Source organism: Mastigoproctus giganteus, chromosome 11 (assembly GCF_048544385.1).
Source record: "Mastigoproctus giganteus isolate SK-2022 chromosome 11, ASM4854438v1, whole genome shotgun sequence".
In the NCBI taxonomy this organism is placed as follows: Eukaryota; Metazoa; Arthropoda; class Arachnida; order Uropygi; family Thelyphonidae; genus Mastigoproctus; species Mastigoproctus giganteus.
Window position 1 is genome coordinate 149379279 of NC_143585.1, and position 27216 is coordinate 149406494.

Consider the following 27216-nt stretch of genomic DNA (forward strand, 5'->3'; position numbering starts at 1 on the left):
CTGTGTTATATGGGAATAAGAACCAGTATAAAAAGGGAGGTTATGTTCCAAGAGCTAACAAAAATATAGCATTCTAGATTTCGTGTACTTCTGCTTGAGATGCACAGAGGGCCATCTACCATCACCCTCAGTGAGTGGTCAGAGAGAAAACTGGATAACCAATTACAGTAAACCCCCCACTATTCGCGGGGGTTATATTCATGAGAAATGCTGTGAATACTGAGTTATGGCTCTCATTGTAATAAAAGGGTTCCGTTCCAAAGCATAAAATATATAAGAAAACTAGTCTAAAATTTTGTCTATGAATGTATTATATGTACCTACATAATACGACTATGTACATAGACAGTACATAGTGAAAACCAAGCATAAGGCATTGAAATGAAAATAAGAAACAATTTAATATTAAATGTAATATTTATTATAAATTTCAAACAAATCTTTCAAACCAGCCTTTGCTAGCTAAAAAACTTACCCCGCCAGTGCTATCACCAGTTTCGCTGAAGTGTTGATAAAGGTTTTTTGGCCTTTTCACAAATGATGAGTGAACTAAACGGAATTTTATTATGAGTTCGGTCTTCTATCCACAGATTTAAAGCCTTTTCCATTTTTTCTAATTTAACATCGAGACTTATATCGCAAATTTTTGAAGCAATTAGCACGTTTTCATGCACACTACACCAGATCTTTTTCTTCTGATTTCTTGATTGTTGGTACCGTTGATTCATTGATTTTATAATGTTTTGCCAATGATGAGACACTTTCCACATTAGAAATTTTGTCTAATAACTTGATTTTACTCGCTAATGTCATCACCTTCGATCTTTTCACAATCCCTTGTTATTCATAGCCAAATTTTTGTAGGAGTTAGAAAAGAACATGTCCACAATAAAGTCACTTTCTTTTAACCGTTAACACACTTGCAGAAGTCTGTTTACACTAATCCACTGCTAAACGGTAGATTTTTGTAAGCATATCAATTAAAAGCAAACGACGAAACCTTCCATGACAAGTGCATAACATATACTAAACAAGGATTAAGTGTAAAGTGTTTTAGTTGTCAGACGGCACTGGGGGGTCACCCCATTTAGAATTTGGAAAGGCCAAAAGAGGTCTACAAGAAAGCAGTTGAATTTTTTGATGTTGATTAGAAATTGGCAGCATTGTTAGGGGCATACTCAGTCAGTTTAGTTAGAGTAGGGAGACACTAGAGACTGGGGGGAGGAACAGGTAGAAGGATGGGGACGATAGAGTAGGCATCCCCAAAGATGTCAGTGGGGATGAGCCCCACCAGGCGAAGTATGGGGGAGGGACAGAATCGTCTTCCCCCTCCCACCCTGGGGATTGGGTTTTAAAGGGAACCGAGTTAGAGTACCCAGTTCAGATCACCAAATGGAGTGTTGCCAGCAAGGTTGTAGTATGTCTTTGTCGGTGATGGTTGTCAGGTTCGCGTCTTGTCGAATCCACTAGGAAGGTCAAACTACCCATCCCGCTCTGGGGGTGGGATGTTAGCTGGCAGTGGGGAATCCAGTGGGGGAAGACTGTGTTTCTCCTACCTCCCCTCGCCTGGTCACTGGCGAGGGGAGGTAGGAGAAACACACATTTACTTCATTCATAATCTGCATTCTCACTCTACTTGCATTCTATTTTTATACTTTTTTTTCCCTTATAGTTTATATACAGTGAAACTTCTCCTAACGGACACCTCTCGTTAATGGACATCTCTCTACAACGGACATTTTCAAATTCCCCAACTCACCTCTATTGGTTTTAAGTGTTTGCAGCTTCTGTCTAGCGGACATTCTCTGTAACGGATGCAGACAGGCAATCTGCACTGTTTCGTTTAGATTAGCACTTAATTTGATCTCCCCATAACGGACAGCGGGCGAGCTTACGGCCCTTTTTCTAGGAACATTTCCTCCACGTATTGCCTCAATCGTGTGTTTATTTTCTATTTCTGATTCTCTGAATTTTATCAAGGTTCTAAACCCTTTTTCAAGAATTTTAAGGCACGTGTAAAACTTCTGATGAATTCGGTGTGTGCAGGGGCGGGAATATGGTCGGCCTTTCGTCTTTTCAGTTTTGTTCAGTGTCGTGTGAAGTGCACAATGTCTTCTCGTAAACATTTAACTTTAAAAGATAAAGTTGAACTCATTAATGCGTATAATCGGCAAAAAAATAGTGTTCGCAATCTCGCTGCAAAATTCAAAATCGGGAAGATGCAGGTAAGCGACATCCTAAAGAAAAAAAATGAACTGCTCAAACAATTTTGGCAACACGGAAATGATCAGGTTCAAAAATCATTCCCGAAAGCTGTTGGACTTCAAATTGACAATGTTACGTATGAGTGGTTTTGTCGCGAACGTGCTAAAAAAATATTAGGGAAAAGGCTTTGGAGGTTGTGAAATCTATGGGAGTAAATGAGTTCAAAGCTTCTGTGGGATGGCTAGACAAAAAAGTTAAAAACTCGGCATACAATTTCTTGGAAAACCGTAAGTAGTGAAGGTGGATCTGTTGATACTTGGGTTGTAACAGAGTGGACCGTCCAATTGGAAGATTTATGTCGTGATTTTGAAGCTAAAGATATTTACAAATGTGAAGAGACAGGGTTGTTTTTTAAAGCTCTTCCTGAAAAAACAATGAGTCGAAAAAACGAAAAGTGCCAGGGCGGAAAAATTTCTAAGGAACGCTTGACTATACTATTGTGTACAAATATGCTGGGAGACTTTGAACAACCTCTTGTTATAGGAAAACCACAAAATCCTCGTTGTTTCAATGGCATAAAGTTGAATCTTTTGAATGTTGACTGGAAGTCTAATAAAAAAGCGTGGATGACACGAGATATCATGAGCGAATGGATGTCACTTTAACCAAAACATGATTCGTCAAAACAGAAAAATTATTCTTTTCATGGATAATGCTGCATCTCACCCACACATTGAATTGTCTAACATTCAAATCGTTTTTCTGCCACCAAACACATCTGCAGAGTGTCAGCCCGTGGATCAAGGGATAATAAAAAATTTTAAACTTCACTACAGAAAACGAGTTTTAAGACATGAATGATGTAACATGTGCGAGTGACCTTGCAAAGAAAATCAGCATCCTAGATGCGATTCAATGGATTTCCTCTTCAGTAAACGCAATTAGAAAACAAACTGTCGTGAACTGTTTTGTAAAGTCTGGCTTCTCAAACGCAGAAATTGAAGTTGTGAACAGCAATGTGGAGTACCAAGAACTTCAACATCTATTGATAATGTATGATACGTCCGCTACAAGTGACCCTGGCTACAAAGATATAGACTCGAGCCTCACTACAGAAGATTGTGCTCTAGATATTAACGACATTATCATCGATATTTTTCAAGAAGTTCCTCATGAGGATGAAGAAATGGAAGGAGGTCATTCTGTCGAAGAACATATTAATGACGAACCACCGATGAAAATAGAAGCGCTCATACAAATCAATCATTTAAAAATGTTTTTCGCCGCTGAAGACGATACTGAAGGACTTTCGATGGTTTCTTCACTCCAAACAAATGTTGAAAACAAAATTATCAGCCGGAAGAAGGTGCAGAAGAAAATAAGTGATTACTGTATGTATTTTTCTTAAGATAAAGTCATAATATGCATAGCACAATTGTATGTATATTATTTACAAAAATATTGTGCAAAATCTGTATATAATTTAATTTAATTTTACATTAAACGTTTAACGATTTTTCTTTCTTTCTTTTTTTTTTTTACCTCCCTCAGACTTAGCGGACACTTCTCTCTAATGGACACATTTTCGTTCCCCATGGCTGTCCGTTAAAGGGAAGTTTCACTGTATATATATATATATATATATATATATATATTTTTTTTTTTTTTTTCCCTTTTCACTCATTCATTCATCTCTTTCTCACACACCAGGTGGGAATGCAATGGTGTAATGTAATTACTGACTAATGGTTACTAATTAGTGAAATACTAAAAATACTAATGCTTAATAATTAAGCTAAATAAAAAAAGGATATAAAAGATTAAAACTAGGGTTAGTGTGTACTTAACTGTAAACATTTATGGTTTGTGTTCTTTTTCTACACACTTACTTCTGGCTTTCATTTCATTTGTTCGACTCTTGCTTTCTGCACTGCACCCTCTAGGCACCTCAACTTACTGTTATTCTTCAGTTGTGGTGCAGGGCTAGTTGCAAGTTTTTTGCAGGCCAGGGGAGAATGCAGTGATAGTGTTTGTGTTGCTAGTAGATGTCTGTTAGTATATATGAACTGGTGTGAGTTATTAACTCATTCCCATTCACCATAATACTCATTCACTCGTTCCCTCCTGCTGGGTCACCCTTTCTTTCACCAAAACTGATATTTATTCCCTTTTTCCATAATTCCAAATTCACTCTTTCACTCAGTGACCAGCCTATTCATTCTGCCTTTCATTCTACATTGCATCCCCTGGCTGCCTGTACATCTCCCTCCCCCACATGGTTACTTATTTGGTTTGGACTGAATAAGGATTAGCGGGAAACATCTGAGCTCGTGATTTCATCACCCCCCCATTCACTGAGCGCTGTTTTGACTGGGCAAGATGATTTTAGCCACACCCATGTTTTTATGGCGAAAAACATTCATGGAGCTTTAAAATTCGCATTTTTTTAGGTTTCATTTTATATTAAATCGGGGATTGTGAATACGCGAAACCGCAAACAGCTGGGTTTACTGTACAAAAAACAGTTGACAAATCATAAGATGGAAGCTTGTTTAGAAGACCTTTATGCCAAACACAATCAAAAGCCTTTGAGATGTCAAGAGCAACTGCTTGTGCTTTGCCAAACTTTTCCACTGAATTTGTCCCTAAATGGGTAACATAAGCCAGAATATTATTATTATTATTAGCCATATGGTGCAAGGAAGCCTGAGGCTTATGCTGCACCAGGCAAAAAAAATTTCTGAATTACCCAGAGAGAGGGAGGGAGAAAGAAGTAGATGGGAATCACCAAGAAAGAGAAGAATGATGATATCCAGCTCAGGACCCTGGGTATGCCAAGCCCATACTCACAAGATGTGAGCCCCTGGGGCTAAATATCACCAGTGAATAGACTGACAGAATACATACTGGCGATCACTGATCAGTAGGAAGGTTTCTAGATAGTTTAAGAGTTGGTTTCTAATTGATTTCTCCATTACTTTAGAAAGAGTAGAAGTAATTGCAATGGGACGATAATTGGATGTGAGGGATTTGTCACCCTTTTTAGGAACTGGCTGGATATGAGCAAATTTCCAAGCAGAAGGAAAAACTCCTTTGGAATAAGAAAGTGAAAAAAGGCGGCAAAAGAACAGGAGTAAGTTCAGGAGCACAGGGTTTGAGAACAAGTGGAGAAATACCATCAGGACCTGGAGCTTTCTTAGCATCAAAATCCTTCTCACGTGCTTTTGACAGAAGACCAGAGGAGGCATTGAAGGGAGCATGTTGCTCTGTGTGTTTAAATTGCTTGTGTTCTGAGGTCAATTTTCTATTTTTCTGGACAAAAAATCTGAGTTTCCAGGAGAAAAAACAAGCTACCTTCGCCTGAGACTGACTAACTCAGTCACGTGAAAAAGACCCATAAAAATTCCTCCCATCATTGACGGGATTTGAACTTAGGTCTTTTCCACCCACTGTGGGGATAACGGCGATTCTACCAACTGTTTAAGCTTGCTTTCTTCAACTAGGGCTTCAGTAGTCATATCATCAAAACTATCCCTTCTATCAACTTAGCAAGTTCTACTATAGCACGGATTCTGTTTTCTGTCAGTTCAACCATATTTCCTGAATATGGCCGTACATTTTTTCAACGCGCATTTAATATCGACAGTTTTACTTTTTGAACAATAAAGCTGTGATTCTGATAGTCCACAGTTGAAAAATGTTTCCATGCCTACATCACTTCAATTCGGAATCAATTTTTTCCAAAATCCATTGTAACGATTTTCTGATGTAATGAGTTTCAAAGGTATATATAATGCCTTGATCTAATTAAAGAAGTTATACTAGGTGGTAGGAACATTATTTCAATGTTTGGATGGCCTGGCATGTTATCCAATAGCAACAAAACTTTGAAATCTAGATTGTTCCACAAGTTCAACAAGCACAATTTCAATAGCACAGAACCGAACACGGGAATATCCCAATAATTTTTTTTGCATAACAATTAGTGAGCCAAAAGCAGGGATTCACAAAAAAAAAAAAAAAAAAACATCAACATAATAGCAGAGTTCTTCCCCACACAAAGACTCAAAAATACCGTGTTATGCAATGTTGCCACAATTCTCTAACTGTGTTATGTAAGTACTGTGTTGTGCAAGAATTGCTGCACTTTATCAATAGTGTTAGAGCGAAACCGCTTTGTAGAAGTATCATGTTATACGAAGGTTGCCTGTATATATATTTCAGTATCGAGTTCTATCTCCTATCAAGTTTAAGTTATGTACATTAAGTTAAAACATACGTTTGTAAAATCTAAGTAGTTATAATATATAATAAATGGAACTATCTATTCCACGTGGATCGAACTGTCACACTAGCTATCTATGCCAAATCACCAATTCTAAATTACTGATCTACGTTACAATTTATGTGACAAGTTAAATTATTAAAACACATAAGTAGTGCTATAATTTATAGTTTATAATTCTCTGCTGATACTGATTACACTGCTACAAGTTACACAGAAACTTTCAGTATCTGCTATATTGATACGAAAACAATGGCAGCAGATTTGAATTCTACTGCCGATTCAATGCCGGCTGAAATCAACTGTCCATGTACTTAGATTACATAAAAGATTTTTTGTACATACTGTACAACAAATCAGTGTGACATTAGGGACAAGTTACTACTATGGACTATTGTCATTAATAGTCCATAGCACTGCTCTTCTTGGACTACTGTTATTAGTGGAGTTCACCAGGAAATTCCACTAATAACAACAGTCCAAGAATGACAGTAATCATATTCAACACGATCTAGAAAAATTAGACAAATAAGCTGAGAAGTGGCAATTGCAGTTTAATATTCAGAAATGTAAGGTACACAAATGCAAGATTAGTGCTAATCATATATAATATATACTTCAGAATAGTGTACCAACTGTGTAATACCACAGTAAAGGTAGTTGTGCAGTCAGACATGATGTTCTCTGAGGAGTGCAAATGGGCCAGAATAGCTTATAGGGTTCTGTCAACTATATACAGAAAATATGCCAGCAGGGATAACATGTGATTATCTCTCTATATAAAGCAATGGTTATGCCATGTCTTGAGTACTACTTACAAGTCTGGACACTTCATTTTAGAAGGGATGTGGAACTGTGGGACAGGTGCAGAGAAGAACAACAATATTACTGAGAGAAACACAAGGGATGCTCTTACCAAGAAAGTCTTCAGTCTGGAGACCTGCAAGGAGATTTGACTGAGGTTATGTTGTTGTCTGGTTTTTAGGAGCATTAGCAACTACGGCCATATTGCTCTGGGGATATGCGGTGGTCATTCCCTGACCTTTCCGCATCCTCCGTATTTGGTGTTCACGGGCTAGAACCCCGGTCTAATCAAGAAGCGTGTGCTACGCACTGCTGCTCCTGCCCACCTGGCTACGGAGGCACCTACTGAGGTTATGTACACACACACACACACATACACATGTGTACACACACACACACACACACACACACACACACACACACACACACACACACACACACACACACACACACACACACACCTTAATCATTTGGTTAATTTCTATATACCCTGTATACAGATAGAAATAAACTAAAATTTTATGGGTGGGGGGAATTGATATTTCTTTGGCCCAATTCCAATGAAATTTGGCTAAACAAATCTTTTTTTGGCCATAATATAAGAATTTCATGAAAATCCATCCATTAGGAGTAGATGAGTATAGTTATTCTACAGGGATATACAGGATAAAAACACAAGGCATTTTGTCCATTTTCAAACACACCTGAAAACATTTTTGTATGTATGTAATGTACATTTTTAACTTTCGATGAAAATTATGTTCTTAGAAAATTGCTTCTATATTGTTATTGAGATATATATAACACCAGTGCTGGGCTTGTGTTAAATAAAAAAATAAATATAGAAATAATTACCTGCATAAACGGAAGAGTCCTAATGGAGAATTATTTGGGAAGTAATTAAATTCCATTTCTGCAATTTTTTCAGCAGTAACATATTGTGATTCCAAATCCTACAGAATGTTGGGGGAAAAAAATGTACAACATAACATTAATATTTAACTCCAAATTTTCAATTATGTTACAGATACTACTAAAAGCAGTGTATACTTATAAATACTTCAAGACACCATAACATTATAGTTTCTGAAGTATTAATGAAAAAAAAAAATTTCCATTAATACAAAAAAATACATCAAAGTCAAATTTTATTGTAACCATCAGCCCCGGATAAGCAAGCCTAGCGAAAGTCACAGCAAAACCTTTGTTTAGAGATAATGATCGGTCACTGGTGGCGGATCTGTGATTTGTAAAGAATGAACAGCTGTTTACGAGAAAAGTAGCACTGAGAGTGAAAGAGAAAACCAACTTAGTTGATTTCAATCCTTTTTGCAAGATATAAGACAAGACTGAGTTCCAGAAGGATTGAAATCAACTAAGTTGTCTTTACCCCACTGGAGATTGGCATTTAAGGAATTGGTAGTGGATATTCAAGAAGTTGAAGCTGATTGAGCAGGGCAAGGTCTCTCAAAATAGAAAGTGGAATGCAATGTGCTATCATCGACAAAACTATGGATAGGATTTCTAGCCAATGGAAGAAGGTCATTAATATACAAGAGGAAAAGAGTGGGGGGAAAGACCTAAACCTTGCGGAACACCAGCATTAGTGGAAAAATTAGAAGACAGAGAGCCATCTACCATCACCCTCAGTGAGTGATCAGAGAGAAAACTGGATAACCAATTACAAAAAATAGTTGGCAAACCATAAGAATGAACCTTCTTTAGGAGACCTTTATGCCAAACACGATCGAAAGCATTTCAGATGTCAAGAGCAACTGCTCATGTTTCCCCAAACTTTTCCATTGAATTTACCCATAAATTGGTAACATATATCACCAGAGGATCGACACTGACAAATCCATACTGGCGATCATTGATCAGACAGAAGGTTTCCAGGTAGTTTTAAAGTTGGCAGTTAATTGATTTCTCTATTACTTTAGAAAGAGTAGAAGTAATTGCAATGGGACGATAATTGGATGGGAGGGATTTGTCACCCTTTTTAGGAACAGGCTAGATATGAGCAAATTTCCAAGCAGCAGGAAAAACACCTTTGGAATAAGAAAGTGAAAAAAGGAGGCAAAGAACAGGAGTAAATTCAGGGGCACAGGTTGTGAGAACCAGTGGAGAAATACCATCAGGACCTGGAGCTTTCTTAGCATTAAGATTTGTCAAAATCCTTCTGACATCCTTTTGACGGAAGACCACAGGAGGAATTGAATGGAGCGTGTTGGGAATAGTGGTAGGTGTTTTATCAAGATCATTAATACAGGAGTTGGTAAAAAAATGGGATGCTAGCATGTCAGCTTTATCTTAGGCTGAAGTGACAATAGAACCAACTGGTTTTGACAGAGGTGGGAGCAGAGATAGGCAAAAGTTGCAGCCAATAGCTTTGGCAAGAGACCAGAATGCTCGGCTACCATTAGGGCAAGAAACTAGATTTCTACTCATAGCCTGTTCAAAACCTAGTTTGGATGATTAATAACTGCTTTACAATTGTTGCGAGCTTTGGTGTAGGCAGAAAATGAAACTGAAGAATTGGAAACAAGCCAAATACAATATGCAACGTCCTTCGCTTGAACAGCCTTAGCGCATTTATTGGAAAATCAAGGTTTAGATAAAAGACGAGATTTTAAAGTGGAGTGTGGGTTCAAGGATTCCATTCCTGCAAGAATAATTTCACTGACACAATCTCAGCAAACGGTGACGTCAGAAGTTTTGAAAACAGTAATCCGACCAAAGAAAAGAAGAAAGGAAACCTCACAGGTCATCCCATTTTGCATTCTTGTAATGCCAAGATGTCAATTAATCATTTTCAACTACATATTTGTGTGAACTGGGCATTCCGACCTTGTCTGAAATATAAACATGCAAGATGGAGAAATTCATCTCCATTGATGAAGAAATGAGACTTTCATTGTTAATGATTCCACCAGGTATCAGCCATTTGTGCTCAGCAAAGCAGGAACAAATATCTCATTGAAGGTATGCATAGTCATTCGGTTTTATACTAATAGAATTTTTTTCTGGCTTTGCTTTGCTTTTGTACAGTGATTTAGGGTTCATAAAATGTTAATGTATGCATGAACCAATTTCTGTTGGCACAATGATAATAACTGATTCTATCGTTACCCCTTTTTTTTTTTTTTTTATGTAAACCCCAAACACGAGAGGTATTAGAACCTATAGTACTTACTACTGTGCTTGGATTGGAGGTTGAGAAGACAAAAGAAGATATTTGTTGACATTGGACTTGAACTTCTGTAGACTGTAATTTTCAGGAAATGCGTATGACGAAAGGTTGTTCCAGAAAACGGCAGTTGAATGAATAAACGAGGAAGATGAAAAGTTGGTTCTGTGGGTTTGAAGTTGGACAGTAAATGGATGTTGGTTTTTTTTTTTTTTTTTTTGATTTGGTAGTTGTTGGCGCATCGGCTTCTGTGGCCATATTGCACCTCCCAAGGTTTTTGCAGAACTTTGATCCAAGCCCGAGGCGGGAATCGAACCCGCGACCTTTGGGTTGCTGGGCAGGTACTTTACCCACTCGGCTAGCCCGGTCGGCTGTGGATGTTGGCTGGTGGTACACGTGTCAGACTGTTTTGAGAGAGAGAGCGGGAATTACAGAAGCCAATCCAGAAGAACCGTGCCCATGAAAGTATCTGTAGAAAAGGCATGCTGCAGAAACAGTACGTCAATGAGACAGCGAGTGGAGAGCCTCTGTTAGAGAGGAGTCATTAATTAAAGTAACTGCCCTCTTCTGAATGGAATCTAGAAGCCTGAGAGAGGTTTGGAGGCACCGCCCCAGATGTGGGAACAATATTCCATTGTAGGGTGGTTATTGTTATTTGGTTTTTAGGAGCATTAGCAACTAAGGCCATGTTGCTCCGGGATATGCGGTGGTCATTCCCTGACCTTTCCGCATCCTCCGTATTTGGTGGTGACGGGCTCGAACCCCGGTCTAATCAAGAAGCGTGTGCTACGCACTGCTGCTCCTTCCCACCTGGCTACGGAGGCGCCTATGGTAGGGTGGATTTGTGATTTGTACAGAGTGAACAGCTGTTTGAAAGAAAAGTAACGCTGTGAGCGAAAGAGAAAACCAAGTTTTTTAAATGCTGAGGTAGCAATATATGTAACGTGCATGTGCCAAGAGAGATTAGAAGCCAGGGTAATAGAGATATATCATTTTGCCTAGAAATTGGAGTGTCACTAAAGATAAGCATAGGAGCAGAAGAATCCTTTTTTGGAGATATAAGACAAGACTGAGTTTTAGAAGGGTTGAAATCAACTAAGTTGCCTTTGCCCCACTGGAGAATTACCTGAAGATCGGCATTTAAGGAATTGGTAGCAGAGTTTCGAGAAATTGATGCTGACTGAGCAGGACAAGGTTTCTCAAAATGGAAAGTGGAATGCAATGTGCTATCATCGGCAAAACTATGGATAGGATTTCCAGTCAATGGAAGAAGGTCATTAATATACAAGAGGAAAAGAGTGGGGGAAAGAACTGAACCTTGGGGGACATTGGCATTAGTGGAGAAGTTAGAAGACAGAGAGCCATCTACCATCACCCTCGGTGAGCAATCAGCGAGAAAACTTGATAACCAATTACAAAAAACCGTTGGCAAACCATAAGATGGAAGCTTGTTTAGAAGATCTTTAGGCCAAACACGATCGAAAGCCTTTGAGATGTCAAGAGCAACTACTTGTGTTTCACCGAACCTTTCCATTGAATTAGACCATAAACGGGTAACATAAGCCAGAATATCACCTGTGGATCAACATTGATGGAAGTGATACCGGCGATCGTTGATCAGACGGAAGGTTCTAGGTAGTTTAAGAGTTTGCGGTTAATTGATTTCTCTATTACTTTAGAAAGAGTAGAAATAATTGCAATGGGATGATAATTGATGGGAGGGATTTGTCACCATTTTTAGGAACTGGCTAGATATGAGCAAATTTGCAAGCAGAAGGAAAAACACCTTTGGAATAAGAAAGTGAAAAAAGGTGGCAAAGATTGTCTGGGATTTCAAAGTTAAGATTGTCTGGGAATGGTGGGAGGTGTTTTACCAAGATCATTAATACATGAGTTGGAAGAAAAATGGGATGATAGCAGGTCAGCTTTATCCTTGGATGAAGTGACAACAGAGCCATCTGGTTTGGACAGAGGTGGGAGCAGAGATGGGAAAAAATGACGGCTAATAGCTTTGGCAAGAGACCAAAATGCTCAGCAACCATTAGTGCAAGAAGCAAGTTTTCTACTCTTAGCCTGTTCAAAATAGTAGAAAGAGTAGAAATAATTGCAATGGGACGAGTGCAATTATTTCTACTCTTTGGACTGATTAATAACTGCTTTACAATTTTTGTGAGCCTTGGCAGAAAATGAAACTGAAGAATTAGAAACAAGTCAATTACGATATGCAACATTCTTCTCCCGAACGGCCTTAGCACATTTATTGGAAAACCAAGGTTTAGATAAAGGAAGAAATTTTAAAGTGGAGTGTGGGATAAAGGATTCCATTCCTGCAAGAATAATTTCACTGACACAATCTGAGCAAACGTTGACATCGGAAGTTTAGAAACAATAATCCAACCAAGGAAAAGAAATCTTGGAGGTCATCCCATTTTGCATTCTTGTAATGCGAAACAACACGAGGCTGGGAATAGCCATGAGATAAAGGCTTCATTGGAGAAGAGACAATCACCAAGTTGTGGTCTGAGGTGCCTAAAGGACCACTCACTTCGACCATGTACTGAGAAGGGTTGTTTGGGAGAAAAAGATCAAGCATATTGGCTGTAAGGTTAGGATTGTCCGGTATTCTTGTAGGTAAATGAACAATCTGTGCAAAGTCATTAGTAATTTCAAAAGCCTCAGCATCTTAACCAGCTGGGTCGGTGTGACTAGAAAATGGAAGCCAGCTGGAGTTGTGAACATTAAAATCACTAAGGAAAATTACTTCACTGTTAGGAAAGTTGGACTGGAGAAAAGTCAAGTTGAAAGGAGAGGAAGTCAAAGAGCTCCAAGTGATTAGTGGAGTTGGGAGAATGGTAGAGACAACAGATGAATTTAACACAATGAGGTAAAGAGATTTTAAGCCAGAGAAGATTGAAAAGAGGAGATTCCAAATTACCAAGTCTCTGACAGGGAATATTGGAACAGACATATGCACAAGTACCACATTTGAGGCGAAAGGAATTATACAGCGAATAATTTGGGCAACTGAGATGAGCAGTAGTTGAATCAACTGATAACTGAGATTCTGTCAGAAAAAGTACATGGGGTTTGGCAGACTGCAAGTGTAAATGGACATCGTTGAGATTAGAATTGATTGATTTGATTTGGTAGTTGTTGGCGCATCGGCTTCTGTGGCCATATTGCACCTCCCAAGGTTTTTGCAGTACTTTGATCCAAGCCCGAGGCGGGAATCGAACCCGTGACCTTTGGGTTGCCGGGCAGGTACTTTACCCACTCGGCTAGAGAGATTAGAATTGAGACCACGTATATTTGTGAAATGAATTAGGAAGACTTATAGCATATTCATATTAACATTGCCGTAAACTATGCCTTTTGGGGAATTAACATTTTGATGTGCCGTGTTGTGTCATGTAAAACGTAAGGTGTGCTGTGAACAGAAAAAGGTTGCAGAACACTGACCTATGTCAAGGGTAACCAATTAGCGGACTGCGAAAAATTAATTGCAGACTGTGAGGTAAATGAACCAAAATCATTAAGTTAGATATGAAGTTAGATCTCTATTTAACAAACTTCTTTATAGCGAATTTTTTCTATTTAGCAAATCTTTTTTTTTTTTTCAGTTCCCTTGGTAATCATGTTTAAAATAGTCTCTATAGAATGAAGAAAATTTCCATCTAATGAATACATTACAAGAGTTAACTGGAGTAAGCACTGTTCGCACTGATGGCCTTAGGCAATTAGAAAGCATGGATTAAGAGTTAAAGGGATTACCCTTCCACAATTTAATTGTGCCAGTAAAACCTATGCAACCACCTGTCCCACATACTGAGAAGTCGCACTGGTCAACTCTTTTGTGGCTATAGCCAGCGAGCAGATTAAATCCATATTCTGAACACAAATAATAGGAAAGTAGTCGTCTGTCGTTTTGCAGACGTGAGTCATCTAAACCTTTCATTAAATTTCGCTTATCTCTGTTTACACGATCACAGTAACTGAATATCCAAGTGACTCTGACATTTTGGACAGTATTCCAAGAACTAGTGATGCCTTGGTGGAGGGAAATGGGGGAAACAAAGATAATTAAAACTTCCAAACATCAAATGTTGGCAGCTTTTGAAACTCTGCATTGAGATATTCAGTGTGAAGAAAATTTTTGAATTGCTGTCAGTTGAACAATCATTTCATAAGAAACTCAACATATTTTCCCAATTTAAGGCGCCTCCGCAGCCAGGTGGGCAGGAGCGGCAGTGCATAGCACATGTTCCTTGATTAGACCGGGGTTCGAGCCCATGACCACCAAACACAGAGGATGCAGAAAGGTCAGGGAATGACCACCGCATTTCTTCGGGGCAATATGGCCTTAGTTGCTAATGCTCCTAAAATCCAAGTAACAACAACAACCAAATTTAAATGACGAAGCACTGCACTTTCCATATATGAAAGAAGTATTGATGGAAGAACTTAATATACAATTAGATAAAAGCGAATACAACATGAAAGTAATAAAGCTGCACAGCAATTACAAATGACCGCTTTTCCAGAACACTTTGCTTTGAAAGATAAAATGGATTACTTGAGTGATTTGCAACAGTTTTTATATATATGTTACCAGCAAAGTGTGAAAAGCAGGCATTCCATACAATGCGTTATGTTTTTAGGCAAAGTATGAAATGTCTGTTTTATTTTACTATTTTACATACTTTCCCTAGGCATTGTATAGAATACCTAGGCATTATATAGAATGACAAATACTATTTTGGCAAAGTATGAAAAAGGCTTTTATTGAAAAGATACATGTGAAAATGTAAGATATAGGATTTTTCTACAGAAAGAGAAAAAGACCAGTGCTGAACTACTTGTTGCTACAAGGTAGACTGGAATGGCATTTTTAATTGCACTTAAATGCCTTTTTCATAAAAAAGCACTTCAAATTTCGGCATTTGGTGTTGCAAGTACACCTCACGAACCCTTGGCTGCGCAGAAGTGGCTGACCGGAGGGCTATTTCGTGGTCAGGAACGTCTCCAACTCTCAGTAAGTCCTTGGAATATAAAGTGAATTGTGATCTGGCATAGAGTTGGCTTAAAATTCCTTCAGCAGTTCCAAGTCGGTAAAGACCATTGTCTGTCACACTCATAACAACCGCCAACAGATTGTGCGAGTCACCCCGTCCTTTGTTGACGTCTGGGATAGGAACTCACACAGTGGCCCCCAAAGGTGCAGGAGGAAATTTTTTGTCATAATCCATTTTCAATTTTTTGGACTGTATTTTCAGATTCAATTTAGATCGAATTTTACCTTCGACAGCATTCTCAATATTGAAGCAAAGAGTACACAAAATATTAACATCATAAGCTTCTATTTTCTCACTTCCATCGTCTTTACTCTCATGTCCACAGGCGGCATGAATGTTTCGGTGACAGTTTCTGCACATATGGGCACCACTGGTTTCCTTCAGACAGATGCAGCAGGTAGCTAAACTGGAAGCCTCTTCGGTAGATATGTATTCATCACCACCACTTTCGTTTCTTCCATCACTGACTACAGTCTCATCCGTGTTTTGTGCAATAGACTCTTTCTCTTGGATAGGGTGATATGTTTCTTCTTGTATTGTTTGAACGTTTTCCATCATTTTTTCCAGTTGCTCGGTATGTATGTCTTGTAAAACATCTTGGGGTAAGGAAGATGTTGTGAGACCTACTTTAGCTTTGCAGCCAAAGAGAGCTTTATATGGTATTCTCTTAATCCCAGAATGAAATGCCCTGTTCTTCATAAGTTGCACGAAACGTAGTCCCTCACTCCATCGGTCAGGTTTTTCATTTTGCATCCACGTACACACAGGATATTTTCAATGTCCTGATTAGCTCTTTCGACACTTCCTTCGCTTTGTGAGTGGCAAGGCTTGCCATGGACGATCTTCAAAGTCGGCCAGTACTCCTTTAGGCTTCTCCTCACATTATTAGCAAATTCTCTGCCACTGTCCGATTGTAGAATCGATGGTGCTCCCAGCAATGTAAATATGTCCACGAGGTTATATGCCACTTCTTCCGCTGTCTTTGATGTCAGAGCCTTGAGAACCACAAACTTAGTGAGATGATCTTTGTATACTATTATAAACTTGTGTTCCCTGTCAGGATGTGACGGAAAATTGATGAGATCGACCTGAGAACGGGAATTGAACTCAGAAAAAATCATAGGCTTCACTACAACACCCTTTTGAACACCTTTTTGTATTTTCTGGCACGGCTCACAAAGGTGAATGTAAAGTATAAAATACTCCCGGCAGTGACATTTAATGTTGCAAGGCGAGTCACGTGGCTTTCGACGCTCGCCTCAAACAGAGAACCAGAGCACTTCCGCCATTTGCATTGCTGGCTTTGTTTGGCGGTAAGAAAAACGATTTCAATTTGGCCCTGCTACACAAAAAATGGCTGAGCAAGCTACATTGTCCGGGCAGGAATCACTGCATGTTGAAATGCAACGACGATTCTACGAAGAACTATCTAAAGTTCAAGCCAATGCTGCTAAAAACTGCATTTTTTAACCAAAACTACCTACCAAAAGTTATTGAACGATGTGAAAAATGCTAATACGGCCATTAAGAAAAAACCACATGCGCTTTGGCTGCTGAATCGCTATGATGTGATGGTTGTAGAAAACAAAAGTAAGTTGATTTATCCTATTAAAGAAGGTGTCAGTGAAATCCACTTTTACGTTACAGATTCTGAGTTATTTAATGTACTTCCTCTATGGCCAAATGAAGCTCATTTGGCCATAGAGGATGTGACAGAATGTTGAAAGAAATCTCACACAAGTACAAGAACATTACTCGTCATGACACTGAACTGTACATTCACCTTTGTGAGCCATGCCAGAAAAAACAAAAAGGTGTTAAAAAGGGTATTGTAGAGAAGCCTATGATTTTTTCTGAGTTCAATTCCCGTTCTCAGGTCGATCTCATCAATTTTCAGTCACATTCTGACAGGGAATATAAGTTTATAATAGTATACAAAGATCATCTCACTAAGTTTGTGGTTCTCAAGGCTCTGACACCAAAGACAGCGGAAGAAGTGGCATATAACCTCGTGGACATATTTACGTTGCTTGGAGCACTATTGATTCTACAATCCAACATTGGCAGAGAATTTGCTAATAATGTGGTGAGAAGCCTAAAGGAGTACTAGCCAACTTTGAAGATCGTCCATGGCAAGCCTTGCCACTCACAAAGCCAAGGAAGTGTCGAAAGAGCTAATCAGGACATCGAAAATATCCTGTGTACGTGGATGCAAGATGAAAAAAACTGAACGATGGAGTGAGGGACTATGTTTTGTGAAACTTATGAAGAACAGGGCATTTCATTCTGGGATTAAGAGAACACCATATGACGCTCTTTGGCTGCAAAGCTAAAGTGGGTTTCACAATATCTTCCTTACCCCAAGAGGTTTTATAAGACATACAGACTGAGGACCAACAGGACCAATTGGAAAAAATTATGGAAAACATTCAAACAATACAAGAAACAGATCACCCTATCCAAGAGAGTCTATTGCACAAAACACGGATGAGACTGTAGTCAACGATGGAAGAAACGAAAGTGGTGATGAATACATATCTACCGAAGAGGCTTCCAGTTTAGCTACCTGCTGCATCTGTCTGAAGGAAACCAATGGTGCCCATATGTGCAGAAACTCTCACCGAAAAATTCATGCCGCCTGCGGACATGAGAGTAAAGACGATGGAAGTGAGAAAATAGGTTGTGATGTTAATATTTTGTGTACTCTTTGCTCCAATATTGAGAATGCTGTCGAAGGGGAAATTCGATCTAAATTGAATCTGAAAATACAGTACAAAAAAATTAAAATGGATTATGACAAAAAATTTCCTCTTGCACCTTTGGGGGACACTGTGCGAGTTCCTATCCCAGACATCGACCAGGGACGGGGGTGACTTGCACAATCTGCTGGCAGTTGTTATGAGAGTGACAGACGATGGTTTTTACCGACTTGGAACTGCTGAAGGAATTTTAAACCAACTCTATGGCAGATCACAATTCACTTTATGTCCCAAGGACTTACTGACAGTTGGAGATGTTCTTGACCACAAAATAGCTCTCCGGTCGAATGCTTTGGCTCAGTCCATGGGTAGCGGCCAAGTGTTCGTGAGGTATATTTCTTGAGGACATTAGCAGAGGCATATGATGCAAGAAAGCAAGCTTATGCAGCATCAGCCAAAAAAAAAAAAAAAAAAAACCCGCTCCCATTTCACCTCTCCATTCGTTCCAAATACCTGTCCAGCTCAGCCTTAAATTTCTGTAGGTTATCAACTTCCACAACAAAGGATGGAAGTCTGTTCCACCAGCCAACTACCCACTGGCTAAAGGCAAACTTCCACACATCTATCCTACATCTGGCTTTCCTCAATTTGAATTTATGCCCTCTCAGGTGATTATTCTGAGAAAGAGGAAGAATCCCATCAGCATTGAGCACGCTCAAACCATTCAAGGCTTTATACACCTCAATTGGATCACCTCGCAGGTGCCTAGTCTATAGACATTGTAATTTGCAAAATTCAAGCCTTTCTTTGTAAGAGCAGCCCTTTGTTCACTAATTTTGTTGCCCTTCTCTGTACTTATTCCAAAAGCTCTACATCCTTCTTAAAATTAGGCCTCCAGACCTGTATACAGTACTCGAGGTGTAGCCTGACCATTGCCTAATACAAGGGGATAATTACCTCCTTATTCCTGTATATCATTGACAAGACACTAAGAGCTACTTTTGCAGACAGAAAACTTCATATCAGCCTGCACAATTACCCCCAGGTTATTTTCGTTCTCTACCACTGTCAGTGTCATACCACAGAGTTGATACTTCACTCTGGGGTTACTGCTTCCCGTATGTAGTACTTTACATTTGTCAATGTTAAACTTGATTTGCTACCTCTCAGCCCATCTGCTCAACTTTTCTAGATCTTGTTGCAGCAGCATACTGTCATTAGTGTCCTTACCAACCCTGCCAACTTTCGTATCATCTGCAAACTTGGACATTAAGCTTGATATACTCTCATCAATATCATTTATAAATACAGAAAACAACAATGGACCCAACACTGAACCATGAGGGACTCCACTAATAACATTTGTCCACGATGAGCAGTGTCCATTGATTACCACTCTCTGTCTTCTCCCACTCAACCATCCCTTTATCCATAGCAGCAATTTGCCTCCAATTCCACACTGCCCTAATTTTTTCAGCAGTCTTCCATGTGCAACAGTATCAAAAGCCTTTCTAAGATCCAAATACATCATATCAAAATTATTCCCTGCATCCAGTTCCTTTCTGATCGCATCATAGTATCTGATCAAATTGGTCAGGCAAGACTTTCCCTTAACAAAACCATGCTGTGTCCAAGCTATAACTGAAGTCTTGTCTAGATGATCTTGCAGTGCTTCTTTAACCACTGCCTCCATTAATTTTCCTGGAGTTAGTTTAACTTCTGGAACAGAAGTTAAACTAACAGGTCTATAATTACTTGTTTGGCCCTTTGATCCTCCTTTGTGAATTGGGATCACATTTGCACATCTCCAGTCAACGGGTAACTCCCCTGAGTCCAAAGAAGCACTCATAATTATTGCTAAGGGTTTGCTTACTTTCTTTGGTGCCTTCTTTAAATTAACTGGATAGATCCCGTCCACCCTGGGTGCCTTTTTTTATGTTTATCTTCAACAATTTCTCCTCCACTTTCCTCTCAGTTATTACAAAATCATCTTGCTCACTGCCAGAGTTTAACTCACCTCTGGTATTCCCCTCCCTGAATAATTCCTCATGGGTGAATGTAGATTCAAAATACTCATTCAGTTTGTTAGCCCCCTGAGCAGGATCATCAACAGTTGAACCATCAATATCCAGTGGACCAATCTGATTCATCCCTTTCGTTCTAGAGTTTACATAGATAAACAACTCTGTTGTTTTTCTTTGCATCCCAAGGATTTCTCATAATTTGCCTTTGCCTGCCTAATCTCTTTTGTGACTTGGTTACAGACCAGCTTATATCTATCATAAGCTTCCATGTCACCCATTAATTTATATGTATCCCATGCACTTTTCTTCTCTGCCATATGTCTCATTAGTTCCTCTGACATACATTTAGGCCTAAACCTTGAACAATATTTCTTAGTTGGTATGTAAAGCCTAGTAGCTTCCAAGATAAATTCTTTGAATGCTCCCCATTTTGAATTTGCTGTTGGTAACATCATCAGTCGGTCCCACCATATAGAATTTAAATACTGTCTAAGACCACCGCAGCCGCCTTTACAAAAGCAAAAATCCTTCCCTTTACCCCTGATGATAGTCACCTCTTTGAGTATATCACACTGTGATCACTGCCACCTAGTGGTTTCTTTATCTGCAGATTCTTAATGCATGTAGAATCACTACTGACAATCAGATCAAGAGTATTACTCCCTCTATTTGCCTCCGGAACATGCTGATGTAGAAAACAATCATCCAATAAATCCACAAAAGCCTTGATAGTGTGTGAGTGACCAATCCACAAATTCCAGTCAATATCTGAGAAATTAAAATCCCCCATTATAAGACTCTTTCTGATTTACTGGCCCACTCTATTTCCCTGTACAGTTTCTCATTATACTCATCAGAGTCATTAGGCCTATAACACACTCCTACTCTCAATTTTGATATCCCAATGCTTATGTCACACCAAACTGACTTGACACTGCACTGCACTGTCCAGCGATGTCGACTGGTTTCACTTCCTTGGATTTTATGTGTTCCTTAACTAATAGCATAACCCCCTCCTCCCTTCCTGTACACATTGTACTCCCTAAATTCCAGTTCTGCATTCCTTATATCTGTGTGACACCACGTCTCTGATATCCCAACAATATTTGCCTTTGATGTTTTGACCAAACCTCAAATTCATTAAACATTCTTGACCACGCCAGACATTCCTGACCACGAAATAGCTCTCCAGTCAGCCGCTTCCGCTGAATCCACGGGTAGCGGCCAAGGGTTCGTGAAGTGTTTTTGTATGATAAAGGCAGTTAAGTGCAATCCAAAATGCCATTCCAGTGTACCTTGTAGCAACAAGTAGTTCAGCACTTGTCTTTTTCTCTTTCTGTAGAAAAATCCGATATCTTACATTTTCACAAAGATCTTTTCAAAAAAAGCCTTTTTTCATAATTTGCCGAAATAGTATTTGTCATTCTATATAATGCCTAGGTATTCTATTCAATGCCTAGGAAAAGTATGTAAAATATTAAAAAAAAACAGACATTTCATACTTTGTCTAAAAATGTAACGCACTATATAGAATGCCTGCTTTTCACACTTTGCTGGTAACATATATATGTAGATCAATGTTTTCAAAAATGAACCATATTATAAACAAGTTTCGATCTTCGCTAAGGAATGATCATCGGCGAAATTTCCTTCTGATATCAAGTACAAGGTTTGCTCCAGATTGTACAAAAATATCATTTTTCTCATTAATATGTATGTGTATGTATATAAATTACAAAAATTGTTTTAGGAAAAAAATATTTTTCTCATTAAAAATATAATTCTCATTAGTATTAATATACATAAATTTTAACATTGCATCTACAGTAAGATGATTTATTAATTTTAATTTCAAGCATGCGGAGCACAATAAGATAATTTTTCCTAATACAGACCCTGATGAAAACTAATTGGTGATCCCTGGTCTATGTGCTTCTTACCCAAGAGCACCCCCCCCCCTCGCTTCTATCCTTTCTGTAAACGCTATACTCTCCATATCCAAATCCTGCATCCCCTATACCTGAGTGGTACGATGTTTCTGATATCTTTAAAATATCCACATTCAGGGTGGCCAACCATCTTGACATGGCCGGGATTTTCCCGATTTAGAACTTCCAAGTCCTGCTTCTCGATAATTCCATCATTTGTCCCGATAAGAGAAGAAAATCTGTTAATTTATTGATTTTACGCATTTTTAATTAATTCTTATTTGAATATAATGGATGTATTAAAAATGAATTCTAATATCAAGGAAAATATGAGAAATGAGAAATCTTTTTTTCCCACCAACATTTAATGAAATTCGAGAATTAGCAGAAACATTCAACATCAAAATTGTTAACTTAGATTTGCTTTTTTAAAAATTTTGTCCAAAGGCATTTTGTTTGTCACTGAGAAATGTAGAAAAGAAAATGCGTGTTAATAAAAATGGGTGCAATTTTTCTCAAAATTTCTGAAGACAAATAATTTGTCTTAAACTGTAAGCTCCATATTAAACATTCCACATTCAAATACTTCATCGGAAAGAGTTTTCAACTTAATGAAACCTACTTGGAAGAAAAAAAGAAACCGACTTTTATTTGGAAATTTAGAAGCCCAACTTATGGTGAAAGAAAACTATGACGCACTATTCAGAATTTAAAAATTTTTTCAAATCTTCAGAAGAAGAAATTTTAAAACCAGCGAAATCTAAAGAAAAAATTTATAAAGTAAAATTCGTAAAATAATAAGAGAAGTTTACCTCAATATAGTACGTAGAACACTTCCGTATGATACTCTCCAGAAATTAAAATGAAAAAATCGGAAAACTTAAATTAGAGTAACAAATAGTCTAAAAAATAATTAAAACTCAATTTAACACAATTAAAAATCAATTTAATGCAATTAAAATTAAGAAAATTAATTAAAAGAATTTAACGAAAAAAATTGCAAAATGATTTTGCTTCCTGATGCTAACAACGCTTTTTGACGGTATGTCATGATCACAGGAATGAAAATTACCAAATAGGGGTGAGTATGAAATTTAAATAGAGTTTATTTGTCTTTGAACATGCGTGTAAAAGCCCATGAATCGGAGATGAGATATGGCCGACGAACATTAACAGAATTTTCGTGTAATTTAATTTCTACAGTTTCTGCAATTAACAGTTGCATATAATTACGCTGTGGTGAAAAGAGGTGAAAGATTTGTGGAATTTGCAGAATCTCAAGGACTGTCAGTAATGAACACTTTTTTCAAGAAAAGGGTGAACAGAAAGTGGACATGGAAGAGTCCAAATGGATTAACTACTAACGAAATCGACTTCATCCTCACTAACAGAAGATATATTGTGAATGATGTTACCATCCTGAATAAGGTAAATGTTGGAAGTGATCACAGAATGGTAAGATGTACACTTGATATAGATGTAGGAAAGGAAACGAAAAAACTGATACGAGTAAATAATACAAAGGTCTTTGAGATAACAGAAGAGGAGAAAAAGTAGTATGTACTGGAACTTAAGAACAAGTTCGAGCTTCTGAAGACTGCTGAGGACCAAGATATCGACGAGGAATATTACTACTTTTTGAAAGTGATAAAGCCCAAGAAACCTATAGGGAAAAAGAAATCCAAAGAAAAAAAAATTAGTCAAGAAACACTTGTCATGATGAACCGAAGACAACAAATGAAAAGCAAGAAAAACACTGACAGGTAGAAAATTGAGTATACTGAGTTATGCAAAGCCATTAGAAAGAGACTCAGAGAGGACATAAGAAGATTTAACACAAGAAAAGTAGAACAAGCATTAAGGAAAAACAAAGGATTTAAATCAGCAGCCATGAGCAGTAATACAGAAAGACATATGATACTGAAACTGAAGAATAGCAATGGTGTACTTATAAACAGCAGAGAAGGCATAATTCAAATAGCAGAAGACTACTATAGAGAATTATACAAGGAGCTGGGGAATGATGCCAGCAGTGGGAAAGATGGATTGAAAAGTAGCAACACATACGACATACCTGATATTCTTCCTGATGAGGTAGAACATGCATTGAAGAAAATGAAGAATCAGAAAGCCCCAGGGGAAGATAAAGTTGCTGTAGCGGTGTTAAAATTGGGAGGAAGAGACATAATACAAAAACTGGCAAGGCTCTTCAAAAAGTGCATTAGAAAAGGTGGGACGCCTAAGACCAATTAGCGTGTTATCCCACATCTACAAGTTGTTCACAAGGGTCATTACTAACAGATTAGAAAGAATATGTGATGAGAATCAACCGAAAGAGCAAGCTGGCTTTAGGACAGGGTTCTCAACTATGGTTCATCTTCACGTAATATCACAGCTAATGGAGAAAGATAATGAATATAAAACACCATTATGCCTGGTATTTGTGGATTATGAAAAGCCATTTGACTCCATACAGCATAAGGCAATGTTTCGGGCACTGGAAAGACAAGGCATTGATACCCCATATATTATGATTTTGAAGAAAATATATGAGAGTGCTACTGCCTTTATTAGACTAGACAAAGACAGTAGGAAATTTAAAATTGAGAAAGGAGTTTGACAAGGAGACACAATATCTCCGAAGCTGTTTACTGCTGCCCTTGAGGAAGCTTTCAGAAGATTAGACTGGTCGCAGAAAGGAGTCAATGTGAACGGAGAGTACCTAAACCATGTACGATTTGCAGATGACATTGTGGTCATAAACCATGAACCATGATCCCAAAGAATTAGAGGAAAATCTAAATCAGTTATGCACAGCTAGTAAGGATTTTGGACTAAAGATGAATATGGCTAAAACAAAAGTAATGATGAACAAGTATGCCACCAGAAAGGGAAATAATGATTGAAGGAGCAGTAATTGAAAAGGTGGAGTCATATACTTATCTGGGACAAGTTATTAGCTGTAATAATGATAAATGGCTGGAAGTCAAGAGAAGAATAAATTTTGGATGGATAGCATTCAGGAAATATAGTCACATACTGAAGAGCAATATCCCAGTTTGTCTGAAACGTAAAATAATGAACCAGCGTATACTCCCCACCATGACTTATGGAAGTGAAACTTGGGCACTCACCAAAAGAATGGAAGAGAAGCTGAGAACTACACAGCGAAGAATGGAACGAATCATATTGCGAATCAGACTGTTAGATAAGAAGAGAAACACATGGATTAGGCAACAAACTCAAGTAAAGGACATTCTTATCAAAACTAAAGAACTAAAATGGTCTTGGGCAGGACACATAGCTCGAAGACATGATGACAGATGGACTAAGAAAATAACAGAATGGTATCCAAGAGGAGCTAGAAAAAAACCTGGAAGACAAAGGCGGAGATGGATAGATGAAATTCATGAGCTTGTGGGTAGTAAATGGATGGCCAGTGCTCAAAACAGAAGGAACTGGAAAGTTGCTGGAGAGGCCTTCATCCTGCAGTGGATTAAAAATGGCTGATGATGATGATGATGATGATTATGTTGGACACTAAGTATTTTAGCCTCATTAAATAAAAAACATAGTATGTTTTTCATTAACGGCATGAAAGGCTATTTCTGATGCTGCTGAACGAGAGGCCCGAACTGAGGCCGCATGTTGATTAACACGAATATTCAAAGGAAAACGCGTTGAACCCTGATAAGATGAGTCACAATCACCGCAAGAAATGTATACCAGATCATTAATTTGTGTTGTGAACAAGGAAAGGACTGAGCGATTGTTCAGTATAGTGTGAAATTTCCATATTGGCCTAGCCACAATTTTAAATTCGGTATCTTTAAAGAATCTGTTAAGCTGTTTGTGCCACTGTTCAACATATGGGACAGAAATAAAGTATTTTTTGATATTACTATTCTTTGTTGGTGTAGTATTTTGTATCCTATCTTTAGCTTGTACCCTAATTCGGTTTATTGTAGCAAGGGAATAACCCCTGTTTAGAAATCTGCTGGTTAATATTTGTATTTCTAAGCTCAAAGCAGATTCCGTCGTTGAATATTTGTCGGTATTTAGAAATTTATTAAAGATAATCGATCTTTTGTAGGTGAACGGGTGATAGCTGTTATAAAGTAGAAGCATACCGGTGTTTGTAGGTTTTCGATAGATGTTAAATTGGATTTTATTCGTGTCCCGAGTAAGCGTGAAATTTGGAAAATTTAATGACTTTGTATCCGTATCCTCCCTTTCCAATGTAAATTTGAGTCTAGAATGAATATTATTAAACGAATGTAAAATGTCTTGGATAGTTCTACTATTAGTAACAACTAGAACATCGTCTAAATACCTCCCATATTATGGGGGTATTTAGACGATGGATCTAAATACCCCCATAATATGGGAGGTATTTAGATACGGGGTCGAAAAGGTGTCAAATGTATATGCTCAATCATTGAGAGATAGATCTCTGACATGGGCGCCTCCGTAGCCAGGTGGGAAGGAGCAGCAGTGCGTAGCACAAGCTTCTTGATTAGACCGGGGTTCGAGCCCGTCACCACCAAATACGGAAGATGTGGAAAGGTCACGGAATGACCACCGCATATCCCCGGAGCAATATGGCCTTAGTTGCTAATGCTCCTAAAAACCAAAAAATAACAATAGATCTCTGACATTAAGCCGCTTAGGCTCAAACCCATTGGCAATCCAAAAATTTGTTTGTACACCTTGTCTCGAAAGGTGATATAGTTGGCCTCAACTAACAGTTTAATTAAGTGAAAAATTTCCTTAATAGGAAACTTTGTATAATTAATCAGTATTGAGTTATTATTTAACATATCCCAAATCATATCTAATGTGTATTCAACGTTTACATTCATATATAATGAGGTAACATTGAAATTTCGGGCATAAAACAACTAGCACTTACCACATCGCGTAATATCGTTAATCTTGCCTTAAAATCTCAATATACTAATAAACAAAAATACCTTTCCCAGGTTAGGAAGCTTCGCGATAAATTAAAAAAT

The 27216-nt window shown here is 38.2% G+C and overlaps 1 protein-coding gene across 2 annotated transcripts in view; it reads right to left on the reverse strand.

Annotated features, from left to right (window-relative positions):
* DNAlig4 (DNA ligase 4) overlaps positions 1–27216 on the reverse strand; it is a 462385-nt gene that overhangs the window by 28582 nt on the left and 406587 nt on the right. For both annotated transcript variants that reach the window (XM_090384659.1, XM_090384660.1), the window contains one exon: positions 8150–8247. In XM_090384659.1, the coding sequence (XP_090240785.1) occupies positions 8150–8247 (98 nt within the window). The remainder of the gene's footprint in view (positions 1–8149; positions 8248–27216) is intronic.